Source organism: Takifugu rubripes, chromosome 6, assembly GCF_901000725.2.
Source record: "Takifugu rubripes chromosome 6, fTakRub1.2, whole genome shotgun sequence".
Taxonomy (NCBI): Eukaryota; Metazoa; Chordata; class Actinopteri; order Tetraodontiformes; family Tetraodontidae; genus Takifugu; species Takifugu rubripes.
Genome location: NC_042290.1, coordinates 8,368,479 through 8,387,895, shown reverse-complemented (window position 1 = coordinate 8,387,895; position 19,417 = coordinate 8,368,479). Strand labels below are relative to the sequence as shown.

Here is a 19,417-nt window from a genome sequence, read left to right as displayed (position 1 = left end):
CAGAGTTTAAATAAATACTATTTATTGAAAATATTGCAGGTAGTCAATCTAAAACAGACTTTATTGACAACATAAAACGAGACCGACCGCTCAGGCTGCAGCTCTCATCGATGATGGAATCAAAATCAAGTATCATCTTGCCTCTAGCTTCCTTCTGACTCACAATCATTTACCTAAAAATACCTCGAAATAAGAGATGGCCTGTGTTTGAGCATGCATACGTTCAAAATTCCATAAAAAGCAGCCTCTTTTTAAAATCATCCTCAGGATTAAGACTGAAAATAAAACAGGAACAAATAAAATCGGAGAGAGGCAGCGAACAAGCTTCTCTCGGACACAATCTTGGTCCAAAGGGTTGTGTGGCATGACACCAGTGGTGAAAGTAAGCAGGACAGAAGGGACAGACTCCTCTTCAAAGTCACAGAAGAATTGGAAAGTAAAATCGTCTCACTGATCAAGAGAAATTACAATTTAGCGCCAAATTAAACGCCCCATTTAAAAATACATCGAAAACACTCACTTATTCATATGTATGTGCCCTTTATTTCTTACTTCAGAACTAAATCCTACTTATTCATAGAATTTATTGGTGATCAATAAAAACAAATGAAATGACTGAGCAGCTGTCAGCTACAGCGTGCTGCTGTAATCAGTTCATCAATCACTTCGTTAAGATTGGCTTTTACATTTGACTCCATTATGACCACAGTTATTTTTAGTGTCATACACGTAAACAGAAAAGCTCTAAAATATCCTGTTAATGATACAGGAGTAGAAAGGATTTCTTTCTGGCAGGTTCACGTTACTCCATTAGAGTACGCCATTTGAAACTTGCAGTAAGTTTAGTGGTACTTTAACGAAACTGTCTCCAACTTTTGCATGTACAGCTTTGCAGGATCCGAATTTACTTTCACCACTTGAGTTGTGTCAAAAAAGCAAAGACATGGTTGGCACGTAAGGAACTTAAAAGCATTTGTTGTCCTGTCTGAAGCAGTTGAGGGAAATGGCTATGAACCACGCTCCGCCCTGCCTGAATGGCCTTGTGCGCCTCGTTTACACCCCGAGTTTGTTGGCCTGCGTCAGCACCACCTTCAGGACGGGCATGAACGCCGACGTCTCGCTGAAGTTGCTGCTGCTGACGATGTGGGTGTGGATGTTGAGGCCCTCTGTGTAGCACCTGGTCTCTATGCTCCTGGCCATGTTGTGTAGGCCTCCTACAATGGCAGGAGAGAGCTGTAGAGAAGAAGAGCACAGGAGACTGGTGAGCACACCGGATGGTGATTGTAGAGGCAGGAAGCAAACCCTGGACTCTCACCGTCTGCTCTCTGAGTTTGTCGTAAAGAGCCTCCAGACGCTTGTTGGCGTCGTCAAGTTTCCTCCTTGTTTGCTGTTAAAAAGAATCGAAAAGTCTACATTTCTATTCGGTTTTGCGGAGATCAAGTGAGCTGCTGTCTGTACGATTGACTCACAGGGTCGGTGGCTACAGCCAGACACTTCTGGATCAGCCCCTCAAAGGTGGTCTTCAGGACCACGTGCTCATCGGGGATGGGCTTCTTCATAATTTTCTCAGTTGGGATCGACTGTAGAGGCTAAACAACACAGCAAACGTATGAGGCGTGAGGCTGCCACATTTGACTTCTGTCGTGATTGTTGGGTACAGTCGTTACGTTGAGGCTGCTGTGATTCTAAGGTTTTAAAAGCAACTAAGCAACAGTGGCTTATTTGCACAATCATCTCTGGCAGAACATGGTTGTGTCTCCCATTCCCATGGGGTGAATTTGTTTTAGCTGCTTACTCTTTTTACTGGGCAAAAGAGTAACAATAGCAATGATTTTTTACATGAGCTCATGGTGGAAGGATAACCAGATGGGTGTTATTAAGAGCATAAAGTTTGATTTGTGGTTTGCATATTAAAAGGCGGTCAGAGTTCCCCACCTGTATGACATCACCGGTTGGTGCTCCGGGTGCACCCTCCACACTGGTGTTGGGCATCACTTGATTGACGGCTGGAGGGGCGAACTGCTGCTGGTGCATGCCAGAGTAGGGCACCTGGGCCCCGTGTTGTCCCTGGACCATGGCCTGAGGGGCCCCGGAGGACACTGGCTGGGCTTGAGGGTCAGCGCCCAGCGGAGCCATGATGGGTGCAGTGATGGGTGCAGGAGGGGTGTAGTTCTCCAGGACCGGCTGAGTGAGGTCACAGTTCATTGAATGCATCACGTACGTGTCGTTTTGTGGCTGTTACTACTTTTTGCCAGCCAAACTTACCTTTTTCTTTGAAGCCCTCATCAGTGCTGGAGGGTCATTCCAGCCATTCTGGGGCCCTATGTGAAAAAAAATCTACATCATTCTATATCACATTATCAAACAAGAAGCAAGGCATGTTTTATTGATTATGATCAAATCACATCCAGAGATAGCCAGGAAGAATGTTCATATACTGAACAGGAAGCTACAGCTATTAGCGTTGCCCAGTATTTAGGTAAAAACAGGAGAAAAACCCAGTTTATCTATTTAAGCCTTAAAATATCAATCCTCCTAAAGCCTATAGAAGCAGTAGGTCTATGAAGCAAAGCTAACAGGCTGCTGCTTCCATCTCTTAACCATTAAAGTCCATTTCAGTCCAACAGGTATTAAACATTTTAAAACCAACCTAAGCCCACAACAACCTTAACTGGAGCCTCAGATTCCTCCCAGTTTCAGTGATAGTGATAGAGTTTGTGAAAAGGATGATCAGAATCATGCAGACCTGTTCGCCGAGAGGCGGGAATCAGCCCGGGTTGTGAGTCATGCAGACTACCTGAGACTCCACTCGGTGGAGGAGGCGGCATGTATGACACAGGAGATCCTGGACCGCCGTGCTGGAAAGATGCCCCACAGGACGAAGGAGGAGAAAAAGAGGAGGATGCGGATGGGAAGAAAGGAGGATGGGAGGGAGCAGAGGAGGAAAGGCACTGGCTGTTGGGAGGCTGTCCGGGATAAACCGGAGATGTTTGCTGAGGTGAGGTGGGCTGAGTGTAGTGAGAAAGAAAGCCAGGGGGCTCCGCTGGAGGAAGAGGAGGAGGACCAGCGGAGTACTGGAGAGGCTGATAGACAGACACTCCCCCAGCTCCAGGTTGGTACTGGCTGACCTGGGGGTAGACTGGGAGTCACACAGGATGACAGAGAGCTGTTAAAGACTCAATGAAACGCCATCATGCAACAGTTCAGACGTGAAACTCTGACATATGACAGTGCTGCTAACATGCTCACGGTCACTCTGTAGGTTATACAATACTTGACAAGCAAAGAGATTAATGAACAATGCAAGAAGCTATTCTTGTTTTGTTTGGGAAGGAGAGTAAGAGAGTACAAATGACAGAATTAAACATTTCCAAGGGAAAATGTTTGAGGTTAGAGCACTTTCTCTTTATCAATATATCGTTCTGCTAGGTGTGTCACGCAGCCTCACCGCTCCTCTGTCTTCTATGGCCACCTGCTATAATATGAAGAGGACTTACGCTGGTACTGATGGGAGATGTATGCAGGAGTGGAGGAGGCTGGAGGTGGAGCAGATGAACCCGGTGGCGGCATCCCATAGACAGGGTTTATAGGCTCTGCCTATAGAAATGAAACAAAAACAGAAAAAATACCACTGACAAACTAATAAAGCAGTTTTTATTGTCTGGCCTTCGTAAAAGATAAAGCTGGAGTGGCAGCGCTGAGCAGGGTGGACTGTTCTGAGATGAAATGGATATGCCGGGTCCTGAGGACTGCTCTCAACATCACTTTGGATCAAATAGAATTCCAACAAAAAAGGGAAAATTCAAACATATCAAGATAACTGGCGGCTTTTGGTAAAACACATCAGCTCAAACAAAATTTTCCTTCTGGATGCAAACTGCCTAGTACCATGGTTATTACGCTGCAGGGGAAGACGAAGAGGCAGGTTTGGATCAAATTCATGTAAACATGGTCATGCGAGCGCATCTGCAGAGGTGTGTGGGATGTTGCGGCGGGCGATCGTTGTACCTTGTGTTCTGGGGCGTTGCCTACTTGAAGAGGAAGTGGGACATTTGGGAGGGCTGTAGGAGTTTGGTTACTCCAGGAGGTGACAGTGGAAGCAGCCCTCACCTGAAGCACACAGAGTCAGCACATACCGATGATGGAGGGTGAGGGAAGAGGGGGGATTGGAGAGCGGGAGGTAGGTGGGGGCGTGGGTCCAACAACAAAACATTGGAGCAGAGCCAGGGTTCAAATGACAGAAACATGACAGGTCACAAAATACAATGTGTATAGGAAGGTAAACAAGTTTGCTGCCGGGAATACATTTGGGATTCCGTGTGTGATTTCAACCCTGGCTTGTAATGGAAATCCAACCAGTGAAATGACTACGAGGCAAGAGCAGATCACTCTTCACCAGGTACACGTGGAGACGGGGTTAGTCTATATGTCTGTTCCAAAGTCCCATAAAACCTCAAAAATGAATCTGTATGAATCCCAATAAAAACCGAGTAAGCACGGGTTTCGTACAGATCCACATCAAACCATGAAAAGCATAAATTTAGCGTACGTACAGGCTGATAATACTGTGGATGTGCTGGCGCAGAGGCCGCAGGAGTAGGGACGGGCACAGGAGCTGGAGCGGCTGGTCGAGGCACCATGGCGGGTTGGATCGGGGTGAACGAGTGCTGGGGCAGAGGCTGAGCTGTGGCGGGCTGCGCTTTACGAACATGTGTTGAAGCTGATGGAGCAGCCGCCTGCTGCCCCAGAGCACGACTGAGACGCTCGCGAAGCTGCTGTATGGCAACCTGCAGGGTCCACAAGAGAAAGTAATTAAATTGATGTGTTCTCCCCGGTTAAATGACGCAACTTGGACAAAAACAATCAATGAAAAGGGCGTCACAAATACAATTAACCCTTTTTTTAATGGCTGGGCTTTAAATATAATATCTAGCCAGGCCTGAAGTGTAACCTACCTGGTTGGTGTTGTCAGGTAGGTACTTGATGGCTGTGGACAGACTGCCCTGAGAGGCCAGCAGGTTAGCATACTGGCTCATCTTCTCTGCCAACAGGATGCCAATAGCAGCAGGTCCAGACTTCTGGGTCACCTCTACAGCCTGCTGCAGCACCACCACCTTCTCCACCAGGTCCTGAGTGATAAATGAAACCCACATTATGGCCTTGACAGACATTTCCTTCATGCTCTACAACTCTAGGTATCACAGTTCCATTTAAAATTGGCTTAAATGTTGCTAAAGGAACAGTTTCAGGCACATAGCTAGGAGTATGTAGATCTACCTGAAGGGACAGGGGACAGTGTCCATCCTGGGCTCTGCTCCAACAGGACACAAGTTTTTCTATGTTTCCTGCGCAGATGTAACACAGGCAGGCCTGGGCTCGCAGCTGGATGTTTTCTGCTGCCTCCAGTCTGCCCCCGAGAAGATCTGAAAAACACACAATCGCCACACACGTTCGTGAATGAGGGTTGATTTGAGAACATAATGGGAGCAGCGGCCTATAACCTTCAACCGACCACAGAGGGAAGAGAACTCCTCGGGCCGAGCGTATGTCATGACAGCAGCCAGAGCCTCCTTCCAGTTCTGCAGCTCACACGTCTGCAGGATGTCGTGCCAGTCTTTCATCACCACGGCGCTGATCAGCTACGGGAAAAAAAAAAAAAAATCAATAATGAAGCATTACATAAATTCCATAAAATAATATACACGTTATTACCTTGGTTATCTTGCTATGTGTTTTTGTAAAATACTTCTTCTGGGTTTTCTCTAAGAGCTCGGGTCCTCCGGCGATAGCCAGAATAATGCTGTCTGCCATCCGGTTGTCATGGAGACAGAGCTCCACGGCACCCTCAAAGTTTCCAGTGAGCAGGGCCTGTGTGATGAGTCCATCCACATCTGACAGGAGATCAAAAATGTATTTCACAACCACCAGACACTTCAAATAGTTTGGTCCTTATTACTAAATATAATATTTAATTGTAGTAATAAAAAAGCCCGTGGGAATGTGAGACTACTACCTTGACTGGTGCTGAGGCTGATGCCCGTTTCAGCTGGAGTTGGAGCTGGAGCTTCTGTGGGCTCTTTGGGGGCTGAAACAGACTCCTCTTCTACTGGTGCCGTTTTGTCCTGCGAAACCAAGGAAACCTTTCATATACAACCCTCCTCTCTTCCTCCTGTGTGAATTTGCTCTCACTATGACCCAATCTGAACTGAATAACTGAACCAAACATAGTCAAGAAAAAGATAAAAGATACCTCCTCCAAGGGGATCTCCTCCTCCTCTAACTCCTCCATTTCTTTGGGTTCATCAGAAGCATCATCCTGGAAATCTGCTGCCACCTCTGGCTCTTCAACCTCAGTGGCTTCCCCGTCGCTCTGCGGCTCAGGTGTGGCTTCTGTTAGAAGGTTTGATGCAGCAATCAGGTCAAAAGCTGCCTCAGGATTGTCGGTAGGAGGCAGGAGGCTGAGGTCCACCACAGGCTGCAGGCTGGCTGATGCAGGCAGCTCCACCTGACAGACAGGTCAGAGATACTATTACATAAAGTCTGAACCATAAAGTTGGAATTCAAACTATTTCTAGGTGATCAAATAAACAATAAAAACAAGCAAAATGATTTGTTGTTTACCTGTATAGGGTCAGAAGGCTTTTCTTCTAGTGCTGCTGAGATCTGACAAATACACAACATGAATGAGGGTGACTGCAAGCACAAAAGACTCACTTCAAGTAAACTTCAACCTTGAATGTGGAGCCTACAGGATATCTCACCTTTAAGGCTAGTTCCTCCTTATTGTACCCAAGAAGTTCCAGGTACTTACGGCGGACATCGCTTTCAAAATTGGCCTGTTAATGGACACAAAAAAGCTATTTGTAGATTCACAGGAGAAATATAGAAAATGCTGACATCTCTTCTCAGTTTCCTACCTTGAGAAAAGACCAGAGAGTCTTTTCAAACTCATTAACAGCAGCACCGATCTTTCCCTGGCAGAAGTCCACAAAGGTGCCCGTGTTCAGAGTGGCCTGCAGTTGGTCGGATCGCTTCAAAAAGTCTGTTTCCGTCACGACTTGGCTGATGTGAACCACATGTGGACCGTGCTGCTGAGGCTGCTGAGGGTTGGGCTTTGGATTCTCCAAAGAAACCAGTTTCCCACCAAACTATAAAAGAGAGAAATACCAGAAAAATATGTTTCAGACTATAGGATGAAAAAGGTTCTGTGCAAAATCTCTTAAGGACTTGAAGCTAGACTTACTCCAAAAGAGGCTGCTACTGGTCTGCGGATCCATTTAGGTGGTTTCTTCATCTGTGTGATGGTGGCTGAAGGGGCAGCTGCCTGAGGCAGCTGAAGAGGAGGTAAAGTTTGTCCAGTACCGAAGGGATCCATGTTCCCAAACGAGGTGCTAATCTGCAACAGCCACACAGGTCACATTATAAATGAAGCCAGGGCAGAGGTTAGTTGATGCCACCAAATGCAGACAGCCGATATAAAGTTCTTGAGGTGATTTCTGGCCGATGGCCAAGATGTGGCGACTTCCTCCTGCTGTACTAATGTGAAGTCATGGAATATTTGGACAGCAGGGTTAGAACTACCTAATTATGGATGACAAACACCAAATCTTCAGCTCTTCGTCATAAATTGACTAATTAAAAGTGAAATGTCAGAAAATTCCAGGCGCTATGATGACGCGGTCGTGCTTTCTGAGGTTAGTAAACCAATCAAAACGTATCAATAAAGAGTAAATTCTCCTCTGTCCCCTGTTTGAATGAGATTAGGAAAAGGGGATCAAAAGTCACCTGATCAGCATGTCTCTGGCTTTGTGCCTGGCTGCTACCTCCCATGATAGAGAAAATGTCAATGTGTCCATCGAAGCCTGCTGCCGACAGCACTGCAGGATTCCTGGGACACCACTGGATGTCGAAGCACCACTGGCTGCTGGTGGGCAGCTCGTACAGCACCTACAATGTTAGACGGGTTCACCAATACTGGAAGATCCGCACAGTCTTTCTAAGCATCAACAAATCTTTTTTACCTCTGCTGTGTTGGGATTCCAGCAAAGGATCCTGCTGTCTTTCCCACAGCTAAGGAGCAACTCAGGATCTGCCATACTCCAGGCAATGGAAAGAACGCCCCTGATGATGAACAAGTGCACATTTATGTGTTAAAACTTCATACGGATTAAAGGATACGCGTGACAAATCTACAGCATTGTTGATGTTGGGTTACCGTGTGTGATTCTCTAAAATCTTGAGAGGAGAGGTAGCAAAACGTAAATCCCACATCTGGATGACAGGCATCCGGTCGTCCTCAGAGGCCAAAATCAGCTGGGTTGCTACTTCAGGGTTCCAGGCTAACCCAGAGCAATGCATCTAGAGACACGCACCGACACACATGAGACAGCGAGCAGAGAGCCGTGGAATCGCAAAGAAAACCAACAGGCAGAATCTGAGCGAGGAGAGGACACATACCCTGTTGCTGTGGTCGCTGACTTTAATGATGAGGTCATTCTTACGCAGGTCCCAGACTGACGCTCGCCCACTGGGGTTGGCTGAGGCCAGGATGTGCTGGACTTGTCTGTTCCAGGACACGAAGCTGATGTCCTCCACGGGCTTTCAGACAAAAGTCAAACGACCACAGTTAAAAACAGCATTTGCATGCATGACACAACACAGCTGCCATTGTTAGGCACCGACTGACAAGGCCAAAACAGTAAAATGTGGGGGTTTCAATAAGATAAAAGTCAATAAAACACCTGGGTTTTTGGTCCTGGTGTCATTGGAGAGCCAAAATTATTCAAGTCCCAGATGTAGATTTCAGACTCATTCCCACCTGATGCAACCAGGTTTGTCTGCAGCAGAGGCGAAATTCAAAAATGACCACCGGGTTCATGCACTTATCAAACGAAACATGAAGAAAAAGGCTCATACTTGAAAGGGGTTGATGTCTAAGGCTCTCACAGGCCCCGTGTGCCTGTCGCTCTCAGCAATGATCACGTCACTCTCTCCAGCCATGATCTTGGCAGGGTCATAGAGGATGACGTCGCCGTTCTCACTTCCTGCGATGAGGACTCCAGATGGGTGACCGCTGTCATCCATCCCATGTGGGCCCCAGACCAGTTTGTGGTATCTGTGAGAGGAATCTGGGGGATGAGCAGTTGCACTGAAAGCAGGAGGTCAACAGGATGCTTGCTGTCAGCAGGATTAATACCTGTGGGAAGAGGTGAAGCTGCCACAAGACTTCATATCCAGACATGGTTCCGTAAAGTCCAGCTCAAAAAACTCTAAGGAGGCATTTGTGCTGAAGGAAGCGTCCAGCTGCTGAGCAGATGTTCCTGCACAATAAACAGCTGCCTTTAATGCACATCATTATAATATAAAGGATGCTACCATGGCCTAGGGGCTTGTATTTTAAAAGTATGTCGATTTAGCATCAACAAACATAAAAACAGGCAAAAATAATAAAGCAAATGCTGTGAATGAAGTTCATGCAATTCCATCCAATTGTAGAGGGCGTAGCACTATAGAAACGCCAGTTCATATTCATACCTGTGGCAAGAAAGATGGGGTGGTGTTGTGCAGGACTCCAGCTCTGGATGGCGGTGCGCTTGATCTCTTTTAATTTCATCCTAGGAAAATAAATGCATTTACAGAGTGCATACAGAGAGTTTTAGCTTTGTTATTAAACACATGTGGTTATAAAACCCACAATAGTGGTGGTAAAAGTAGTAGTAGCAGGTAATTGTTGTTTTTTTTAAAATGCCCTATGTCTTCCAACAGGGAGGCATTTACAATTATCAGCCACTCTTTAAATATTAAACACAGTTGACAGTTGAGTACAATTTTGCAACAAAAGTTCTCGCTTGAACAGTTTTAAGGAAGTGGGGTTTTTTTTGGGTTAAAGTGCATTTTGTTGTACTGCCAAGAGTTCCTGCCTTTGCACCAGTTTTTCTTTTGGGGATTTATTGAAGGATTGTGGCACTTGACTACAATTGTTTAAATGGGTGCAACAAATTTAGTGGCAAAACAACAGCAGCTACGTGGCCAAACAGACGGCGCCCCACACTTAAATCAGATATTACCGGGTCCTGTCTTGTAACTAGTTTATGAAATCGCTTCACTACAGCGGCCTATTTGGCCGACAATTATCACAACAGGGCAAATGCATTGGAGCTCTGCTTTGAAACGGCAATCTAATCATTTTGGAACATTCGAAAATATGAATCAGTCGGCATACACGATTAACATCTTTCATTTTGCAACCATAGAAAAACACAGCAAATACGAGCTAGCTGGTAGCAGCAAGCTAACAGCTGACTGGCCAATGAACAGCAAGGGAACCAGTGTATTTCGGGAAATGAAACATGAAAAGTGGAAAAATAACAACGGTATCAGCAGGTTGGTTGCAATCCCGTTTACTGGGACGCAAAATGAGCAGAGCGGGTCTTAAATCTGGAGGGGACAAATGATTTGTTACCCGCTAGCAGACTGTGCGGTTGTGAGATAACAGGGGTAAAACAGATTGACTCCCATAAAAACATCTGACAACGTAGTACTCCAGAAAACCGTCTTACCTTGCTCTGGTTTATCCGTCTTACATAGACACACGCAAAATGGCAGCAATTGCAGTTCCCAGTTGTTGTTCCCCTTCAGGTTCTCTATAAAAATTAATACCTGCAAACCTGAAGACGAGGCTACCGGCTCCTGGCTGCGGACTCAAGATAGACTTCCACGTCCCCACTGGTCTCCATCAACGTGGCACTAGGCAACGGACTCCTCCTCCCACGAAGAAGAAACACTTCCGGGTGACGCCAGGAAGCCATGTTAGCCTAAGCTAAGCTAAATTGTTATTCTAGGTGGAACTGGCATTCATTTTATTATATAACTGTTCTTTATATTGGCCATGTTGTGCCTTGGGGTAGTAAGGACGTTTCATTTGCTCAAAATAGTGAAAACCATGCCTTTAACATAAACTACACAAGGAGCTCAAGACAATTAGTTTTAATACTCAGTTTCAATGTTCACAAGAGTTTTATTGAAGAACCCTTGACATTATCACCATCATTAGTCTTCAAAACTTAATCCTTCTACACCAGATACTTCTATAACCAGGGGGTATTGGTAAATTTCTTTATTAGTAAATAATTCTGACAAGTTAAGGATGACTTTAATAAATGGAATTGTATAAAACAATGGTCTAGTTACAGGGGTTTTGCTTAAACAGGGTGGTCTGGTAGTTCATTTTTGGAATAATTATCAACTCCCAGAAAAATAATTTTCTGATATAGTTGTGTTTCCAGAGACAGACCCTACACACTTATCAGAGAGCACACATCACAAATTTTTGCTGCAAAAAAATATTTATTTAAAATATACACAAAGTAAAATGTAATTATTTAAAACACAAACCATCCAGGTTCAGGGCAAGGTCTCATGCATGTTACAACCAGGAATCCCTGAAAGAAATCAACACCAAAGCATGTTAAGCATTTACAAACATAATGCACCACTAAGTTTCTAATAAAATGAACACCCTCATTTGCAAGTTCTTATATAATCTTCCCCAGACAAGAGAATGGGTCAGATGGGTAGTGATTGGTATAATCATTGGGATCGATATTTACTGTAAACAATATAACTATATACATACTTCCATATCAAGTCCAAATTTCCACTGCTTCTTTGGTCACTTGGTGGCCTGCAAAACATTTAAGACATAATTTAATACTTGTAATTTATGAAACAAAACACGTGCACAGAATTGCATAAAACCTGATTGTTAACCATAAAATATATGCTGAGATACATTTTGGTGATCCCAGCTAATAAAATATCTGCTAAATATTCCCTTATTAACTCAGATTAGTGAAAAGGAAAAACCACATGTGGATTTGCAGGTCTTGCTAGCGCTCCTAAATGAACCCTTGCATCAAAATAACGGAGAGGAATGCTACCATTACGTACTTTATATTAACAACTTTCTGCGCAACAATAACTCCAACTCCTCTTTCAATGATTTCAAATAACGTTACTTACACAGACATGAGCATCACAAAAAAAATCGTGACACTCCGAAGCACGCTGCTTGATCTGAAGGCAATTTCTTGTGGTTCATGGACGATATTTGGGGCTGCACCGCCCCCTGCTGTTTAGGTGCGATACTACACATTTCCGTTGTGGCGCAACACTGCCCCTATAGGTCACCCTAAACCATTACACTCATTGATAGTCTTACCTCGAAATTGTATATACCGTAGATACTGTATATTACAAAGTAATACGTAAGTATTTATCTCGAATAATATGCCTTAAGCAATTTGAAGGTTTTTCCCAGAGTATTTGTATTGTAATTTAACAGCAACTGGGCAAAACAAAATGTGCAATTTCAATAATCGAAGATTAATTATGAATATGAAAAACAGTGGATTCCAGTGCTATTAATGTTAAAACACATAATTCCCCTTCATCTCGACTGAGTTTTTAGATTAACAAATCAGTATTTTTTTGCCATTTACCTGAAGCAAGTAACACTATTAACGTAGGGGTCAATTTTGTTTTATTCATGGTATTTTTAATGTGTATATTAAAACAGAACAGCATAGAGCTGTTGAAATGGGAATTATAATCCAACTTGTTTTGAGCAATGTTCTCTATGTGGATGTATGCATAATGAATTAAATGTGTTAATTTATTTTCAGTTTAACCATCTGCTTTCCCTCAACTTATTTTCATATAAACAATTTAGCCTAAACCTGGTTAATAATTAAAAATTTGCAGCACTATAAGCCACTCAATATTAGCGTTCACAAATTGATTACAAATACTTTTCAAAATAAATATCAAAAGATACATGTTTTGTGTCTACCGTAAGCACAAATGATTACATAAAAATTACAGGATCTTTTCCCCTAAATCCCAAAAAGGGAAAGCATAAAAGGAAGAACAGTGTGAGAAAAAAAAACCCAGCATTGATAGTGGGGAAAACATTGTGAATTAAGAGTTTGTGTTCAGCGTCAGCGAGCTGACAGTCATTTCTGTCCATCACAACCACAGGAACAAGTGACAGCAGTTAAAAAAAAAAAACTAAAGAGGTTCTGATCTCTGTCCTTCAGCTACAGTCTGAACAGACTCAAAGTCTGTTGCTTGTTCCAGCTGGTCCTGGTTTGCCCAAGCCTGACGAGACAGACGGCCCGTTTGCCTTCAGGACGGGAAACTCGGGGGTCCGTGACGCGGCGCAGCGTTACCGGGCGTTCTCGAACCCCCAAAGCTGGGGAGGGACGTAGTGCGGGGAGAGCCGGTGCTGCACCTAGCAGTTAATGGAAGCACAGTCTGCTTTGGCTTTTCCTGCAGAGTTGATTATCGACATGAGGCAGTGTCCGAACTCCTCTAGGATCAAGCGCTCCGCCTCTGCCCGAGGCTGATGAGTCTGTTCTGCCTTTTTGGCCCGTTCCAGTAGACACTCGCATGTCGCTTCCAGAACCTCCTTTGTGACAAATGTATACGGCAACCTAAAGGGACACGGAGACAATCATCTGTGTGTACTGAATGACGTGACACATGTTACAGCCTTATTATAGTTATTTTATTATATGTTATAGCTGATGTGGAGAAAGGTGTTCCCGTACCTGCCCGCTCCACTCGTGATAACAGGTGTCGTTCTGGTGAGCAGATCTGAGATCTGTGAGGACAGTTTGGTCTTGGCTGCCGTCTGCTGCTGCACCCTCACTTCTGCTGCGTCAGCTAAGTGCATCAGCGTCTTCCTCTCTGGGCTCTCCTCGAAGTTCTTGCAGCCGATGCACTTACAGATGGACGAGCACATGATCTTTGCCTTTTCCAAGAGGAAGAACAGACATAAGCGGATGTAAACCCCAGCTTTTTTTCCCTCCTCCCAAGAGACAGTTAGACGGGAACGGCTCCTGAAACCCACCTCGTAACACTCGCAGTAGTTCTTCAGGCAGCCTGACCGTTTGCAGTTGCAGCCTTTGCTGTGTCGCCGGTCCGACTCGCCCTCTTTTCCCTTCCCAATTTTGGGTTTGAAGGCCTCTGGGTTCCGGTCGAGGCAGGTCTGTGATAAAAGGGGTTTTCACAGTTGATTCCTCCTGGCTGGAGGCAGCTTGAACCTCAGTATCACCCTCCAACCTCACCTTTATAGCTTTGAGACGTTCCGTTTCGTGTTCCAGGTTATTGAAGCAGTTGTTGCAGTTGCAGTTGTTGCAGAACTCTCCGTTTGCAAAGCAGTCGCAGTATCTGTTGAAAAAGCACATTTCTATTTAAGAATGTGGAAATCAAGAAGTGGACCAGAAGAGAAACCACAGCAATACTCACAGTTTGAGACACTGTGACTTGGTGCAGTTGCAAGGTTTCCTTGGCCTGGGTGCCGTTTCTGTTGTAGATGTACTGCAAGCCAATAAATATGACTTTTATTTGAGAAGAATAATGCTGTTTATGTTAAAGCTCAAATGGCTACATACACCCTCACATTAAAACAAATATAGATCAAATTTTACCCATTAAGGGGCATTCTGGCCTGTGACTGGACACCAGTGGATGTCTGGAAACTAGAGTTGCTGGCAAGGCTCACAAATGGAGTTTGCTAGATGTGACAGGTGACACCCAAGAACAAGAAAACGGTGATGCGTGAGAATCAGAGTACAGTCGTGAGAACGATGGAACCAGAAAAACACACCCACACTAACCTGCGTGACATATTGTGCTGGCACGATGGCGTAGCCAACATTCCCGCCTCCTGGAGCTGGTGCCAGGACAGTACCCGGAGGGAGGTTGGTGAAGTTGGGCTGGATCTGGGGCAGTGGAGTTGCAGGCATGATGAGCCGTTGTTGGGTCTGGGTCGTGGTTACCACTGCGGCTGATGTCAAAGGCTTAGGCGCCACCTACAGGAAGCAGCCGTTAATGCAGCTCCATTTTTCATTTAAAGAACGCAATTTATAAGTAAAAAAACCCCCCAAAAAAACAAGACACAAAGACAACAGATGTTGAAATTACCTGTTTGATGGTCTGAGCTGGGACAATTGGCACAGACATCCTAACTGCTCCAGTATTGACCACCATGGGTTTAGCTACAACACAGAAACCAGCATAAATTGCACTACCTGGGATTATGGACAACAAAATTCCAGTTGCCCTGGATAACTGAGAACTCACACTGACAGCCAGACACAATATTTGCAAGGGGGTTATGGTGTCACCTGTCGGTATGGTGCTGGTGCTGGGAAGACTGGGCTGTCCCGTGCTGCTAGCTGTGGTTGCTGTGACCAGCCGCACATAGTGGAATCTGCTGCCTGGCACCTGAATCTGCTGCACGTTCGGCTGGCTTGCGATGGGAATGATGGTCTTATACTGGGAGCCACCAACTCCGCCCACAGAGACAGACTGCACTTGTTTCATATTCTAAAAAATGTTCAGACACAAGGGGGAAGTTATTAGATCCAAAAGACACTGAAAACAGTGAGTCACAAGCAATTATCTAACTTTTTGTCTCTTTAACGTCAGGTGAGTGGAGGAGCCCCCGGTCCGACAGGAGTGTGTTCAACTGACCTGCGTCGTTGTTTGGCTGGTGGCCACTTTGACTGGAGACACTGGTGTGGGCTGCTGAACCGCCAGGATCTGCTGCCCGAGCGCCACATTGACAGGCAGCGTGACAGATTTCTGAGAAGCGTTAGAGGTCGGCGAAGCCACAGACACCACGGTGACCTGGGTAGACAGGAAGGCGGCGCGTATAAATAAAATGAGGGGACTCACTCAAACAAGCTCTCAAGAATACAGGATTAATTTAAACCTATGTGCCAAACAACAACAGCAATTCAGGAGGTTCCACACGGCCGTGACGGGAGAGGAAATCTGTCCGTGATCTTTATTTAGAGACCAATAATCAGGTTATACCTTGCTGGGAGTCTTCAGAGGTGAAATGGCGATCTTTTTGCTAGGAATACTTTGTATACTGGTGCTGTGTGGCTCGGAGAGCGTGATGGTCCTCGGCGGGATCAGTTGGGAATTCTGTGTCAGGACCCGTCCTGAAGGAGAAAAGCAAGAGATTTAAAAAAAAAAAAAAAAAATCTAGATCAATATTTTAGATTACACAAGATGGCAATTATAGTATCAAGAATCAACCCACCTGCAATGACGGGAGACACGGCCGTCTGCGTGCTTAAACCTTTGCTGTTCACGGTTTTTGTTATTATAAACTTTATCGGCGCCGCCGAGGATGTTGGCGTTTTCTTTGAAATCTGTGGAAGCACGAAGGCTTAATTTCACTCACACTAAAAGTAAATCTTACTGAACGCCGAGTTGTCGCCAACGGGGTTTTTTTTTTTATGATTTGGTTTCGTTGCATGACACAAAAATAACAGTTTTTCTGCAACAAAGGATTCATGGATAAATGACATCAGAATAATAAAAAAATATACCTGCACAGTTTTCAGCTGCTGGGCTTGTAATGCGGTCAACTGGTTACCAGCACTTGCCACCACTGGCTTCAGCTCTGACCGCCCACCGATCGTTACCACCTTAAACTGGGTGGTTTGAGGTTTGGCTTCTCCTAAAGTCTGTGAGCCGCCTGGCTTGTTGCCCGTGTGAGGCAACTGCAGCACGATGGGCTGGCCCGACTTCCCTATTGCTGTGACCAAAAGCTTTTGTCCTTCCTGCTTGATGACCTGCGTCCCCGCCGTCTTTGCCGCTTCTGTAGCTTGAGATGAAGCCACCTTGTTGAGGATGATCTGGTGGTTTGCGGGCGAGATGGTAAAAGGAGCCGTGAGTTTCTGCAGCCCGCTGGTGGAGACGGCAGATCCGCTCAGGCCGTCCGTAGGTTTGGTTGCCGACGTGGTCGTAGATGTAGGCGTTTTGAGGGCGAGCTGCGGGGACGACGCACCGGGAATTGAAATAGGATGCTGACTGCCAGCGCTGATGCTGCACGCGGAGTCTGTGGATGTGGTCAGAATCTGAGTGTGTTCTGTGGATGAGGAGCCCGAACAAATGCTCAAGCTTTCTGAAATCACAGGTGTGTCCGTCTCCATCGGGACTGGCGTGTCCTCGCTCAGCTCTGTCTGGACCACAGCGCTGTCAGGCTGGGGGTGAGACATGTCCTCTATGGCCTCTGTGTCCATGATTTCATCAGGAAGGAGGCTGTTGAGCTCTGGCGACACCACATCCATGGTTGCAACGTTTCAGCGCTTCGTTAATCATATGAGAAATGCAGGACCTGATCTAAAAACAAAAACATAAAATGTTCTTTACAAACACGGTTCAAAATTTAATGGGAAATGACTCAGACCAAAGCAGGAGGATTTTTAAAAAAAGGCTTCATGATTAAACATTTAACGCAAAAATAGTTTAGGTGACAGTGGTAACAACCTGCTACCTTTCTAAATTAATTCAGACCAAGAGGCTGAGAATATAACGCAGTTATGCACTAAACAAATTAAATGTGAGGATGTGAAAAAAAAAACAGATCCAAAGTGAGGTAAACAAAGGCTTGGGAATATAATCATAAAAGCTGGCATTTGGTCATTGTGACAACCTGAAGATGCTATAAATAAAGTTTAACGTACAAAAGGAAAAGGAAATAAATGCTTTTAATATTCAAAAAAATAGGATTCAAGTGCTGAAACTGTGTTTTGCAGACACTTCACGCTTGCCAATAAGCTGCATCTGCAGCAAAATCCCGCGATTGAATAACTTTTTGTGCGTAAAATCGCCGTGATCCGGTGAGGCGTGTGCGCGGAGGTTTGCATACGGTCGCTCCGGAGTTGCCCTGACACAGGCTGACAGCTGATGCTGGTTGAGCTAGGCCGCACCGATCATCTCAGGCGTATCTTTGTCCTGCTGCACTCCTCTCAACATTAATCCACCTAAGCGCAAATAAGAACTCCCCACAAACACGTCGCTGGTGCTGACAGATGTGCTTGTTTCGCATCTCGGTCGCCGATCGGTTGCGCGCATTTCTGCACCAAAAGCCCCCCCCCCAGACGAGCCCACGGTCAGGGCAAAGAGAGTGAAAAGGGGACAAGCTGCTTGCTGGCTGCGTTACTATTTCAGGTTGGGGTTGGATTTCGAAAGATCCGCCATTTTTACTTCGTCATCAACTCAGTTAGCTCCCCGGCTAACTCTGATGTGCTCAGAATGAAAGGAGGTTTTTTTTTTTTTAAACCACCATTTATATCCTATTGCGACATTTTAACTGGATAGTTTCCCACTAACCAAAGGCCATGCGAGGAAAAGATCCTCTCTGGAAAGCAACTGCACGTCACCAGCAAGTGTCAAACTCTGAAAGATCCCTGAGCGAACGTAAACAATGCTAGCTTTCAATGATTCCTCACTTGTCACTTGAGACACCGACCCAGAATAACGTCTGAGAACAAATCGTTTCACTTTAGGCAACTATAGCAAAACCCATCTGATGAACTTTGGAGCCTCAGCTTTGGGGGAATGCCTCAAGTTAGCCTGGGTTAACATAAATAATGCCATAATGCAGTTGGAGCTAAAGTGTACATCCTATTTTGTCCCAGTCGAACACTGAACTGTTCCCCAACCAGAGAATCGCCGGTTAAGGGAATAACAACAAGATATGCGACAGCTAACAGCAATCACAACTGCTTATGTGTTGCATTGCTGACATCAAATATGAAACAGATAATGCAGAAGTCCCTCTGCTACCTCACCAAAACAACTCCCTGCGCGTCTCGGTTATCCTTGAAGTTAGCTTTTACTTCTCATTTGCAGAATGAACTACTCATAGGTTGAATTGACTCCATCGCCTGACTAAAATCGGTTCCCAACACGTGCAAACTTTGTTGCAGAACGTAAGATATTACTGGCGATGGAGCCCAGCGGTTATTCCGGGTCCGGGGCACTTCAATCCTATCTATCAGCTCATCAAGGCAGCTCAGCGGGCAGAACAACTGTACTAGCGAACTTGCTGCGGTTGCTAACATAAGCTAGCTAGCACAACATTTCTAATACAGAACAATCGCTTAAGTGCGCCGGTTTCGACTCACCGTAGTGTCGCGCACCCTAGGAAAGGCCGATGAATCGTGATGCTTACCCGATAGATTTACGCCAGGCGGCGTTACCAGACGATACGAGGAAAGCAAAGGGCGATTGTTCAAAATACCGCGCCGAGCGCCATTCCTCCCTGACATTTCACAAGTTGGCCACGCCCTCCGCACCCGTCGTCACCGCCACGTAAAAATTAAAGGTACAGTACACCTCCACCAACGATCTGACCTTTGTAAAAAATAGCGAGGGATTTATTTCTTTATTTAAGATTGTGACAGACGCGTCATCAATTACTGTTTTGGTCAAGATTTATGAAATGAGAGTTACAACTCTAACGAGCCCAGAGAACATATAAAACCAGGCCCGAGAGGCATATATGCATTTACTCTGGTGCGGAATTAATTAATATTCCTATTATTGA

General features: G+C 45.3%; 2 protein-coding genes and 1 long non-coding RNA gene across 8 annotated transcripts; all 3 read right to left on the bottom strand.

The window, feature by feature from the left end:
* Positions 1–5: 5 nt before the first annotated feature.
* Positions 6–10,753, bottom strand: sec31a (SEC31 homolog A, COPII coat complex component). Of its 4 annotated transcripts, none has more exons than XM_029837666.1 (28): positions 10,560–10,753; positions 9,535–9,614; positions 9,197–9,320; positions 8,917–9,115; positions 8,742–8,837; positions 8,458–8,598; positions 8,216–8,358; positions 8,022–8,121; positions 7,786–7,947; positions 7,244–7,396; positions 6,918–7,148; positions 6,762–6,836; positions 6,622–6,663; positions 6,251–6,505; positions 6,014–6,122; positions 5,713–5,891; positions 5,513–5,639; positions 5,278–5,423; positions 4,956–5,129; positions 4,554–4,787; positions 4,009–4,110; positions 3,498–3,597; positions 2,747–3,139; positions 2,266–2,321; positions 1,936–2,184; positions 1,470–1,589; positions 1,316–1,387; positions 6–1,233 (listed from the first exon to the last, which is right to left on the bottom strand). In XM_029837666.1, exons 2-28 carry the CDS (start codon positions 9,611–9,613, stop codon positions 1,054–1,056), a joined length of 4,041 nt encoding a protein of 1,346 aa, XP_029693526.1. In that variant the 5' UTR covers position 9,614; positions 10,560–10,753; the 3' UTR covers positions 6–1,053. The 4 variants fall into 4 exon arrangements, with proteins under 4 accessions (XP_029693526.1, XP_011603032.2, XP_011603034.2 ...); XM_011604730.2 differs by having other exon boundaries at positions 2,798–3,139; XM_011604732.2 differs by lacking the exon at positions 2,747–3,139.
* Positions 10,754–11,330: 577 nt separating this feature from the next.
* Positions 11,331–12,207, bottom strand: LOC115250178 (uncharacterized). Its single transcript, XR_003888764.1, has 3 exons — positions 12,022–12,207; positions 11,636–11,683; positions 11,331–11,441 (listed from the first exon to the last, which is right to left on the bottom strand). It is a non-coding gene; the product is annotated as an uncharacterized lncRNA (long non-coding RNA).
* A 69-nt stretch (positions 12,208–12,276) lies between these two features.
* Positions 12,277–19,189, bottom strand: lin54 (lin-54 DREAM MuvB core complex component). Of its 3 annotated transcripts, none has more exons than XM_029837670.1 (14): positions 17,735–17,962; positions 16,410–17,205; positions 16,118–16,229; positions 15,886–16,016; positions 15,541–15,696; positions 15,192–15,393; positions 14,989–15,062; positions 14,682–14,876; positions 14,493–14,578; positions 14,311–14,382; positions 14,130–14,232; positions 13,913–14,050; positions 13,611–13,813; positions 12,277–13,493 (listed from the first exon to the last, which is right to left on the bottom strand). In XM_029837670.1, the coding sequence occupies exons 2-14, from the start codon at positions 17,151–17,153 to the stop codon at positions 13,292–13,294; spliced, it is 2,418 nt and encodes an 805-aa protein (XP_029693530.1). In that variant the 5' UTR covers positions 17,154–17,205; positions 17,735–17,962; the 3' UTR covers positions 12,277–13,291. The 3 variants fall into 3 exon arrangements, with proteins under 3 accessions (XP_029693530.1, XP_011603029.2, XP_011603028.2); XM_011604727.2 differs by lacking the exon at positions 17,735–17,962 and adding an exon at positions 19,043–19,189 and having other exon boundaries at positions 12,278–13,493; XM_011604726.2 differs by lacking the exon at positions 17,735–17,962 and adding an exon at positions 18,996–19,170 and having other exon boundaries at positions 12,278–13,493.
* Between the last annotated feature and the right edge of the window lie 228 nt (positions 19,190–19,417).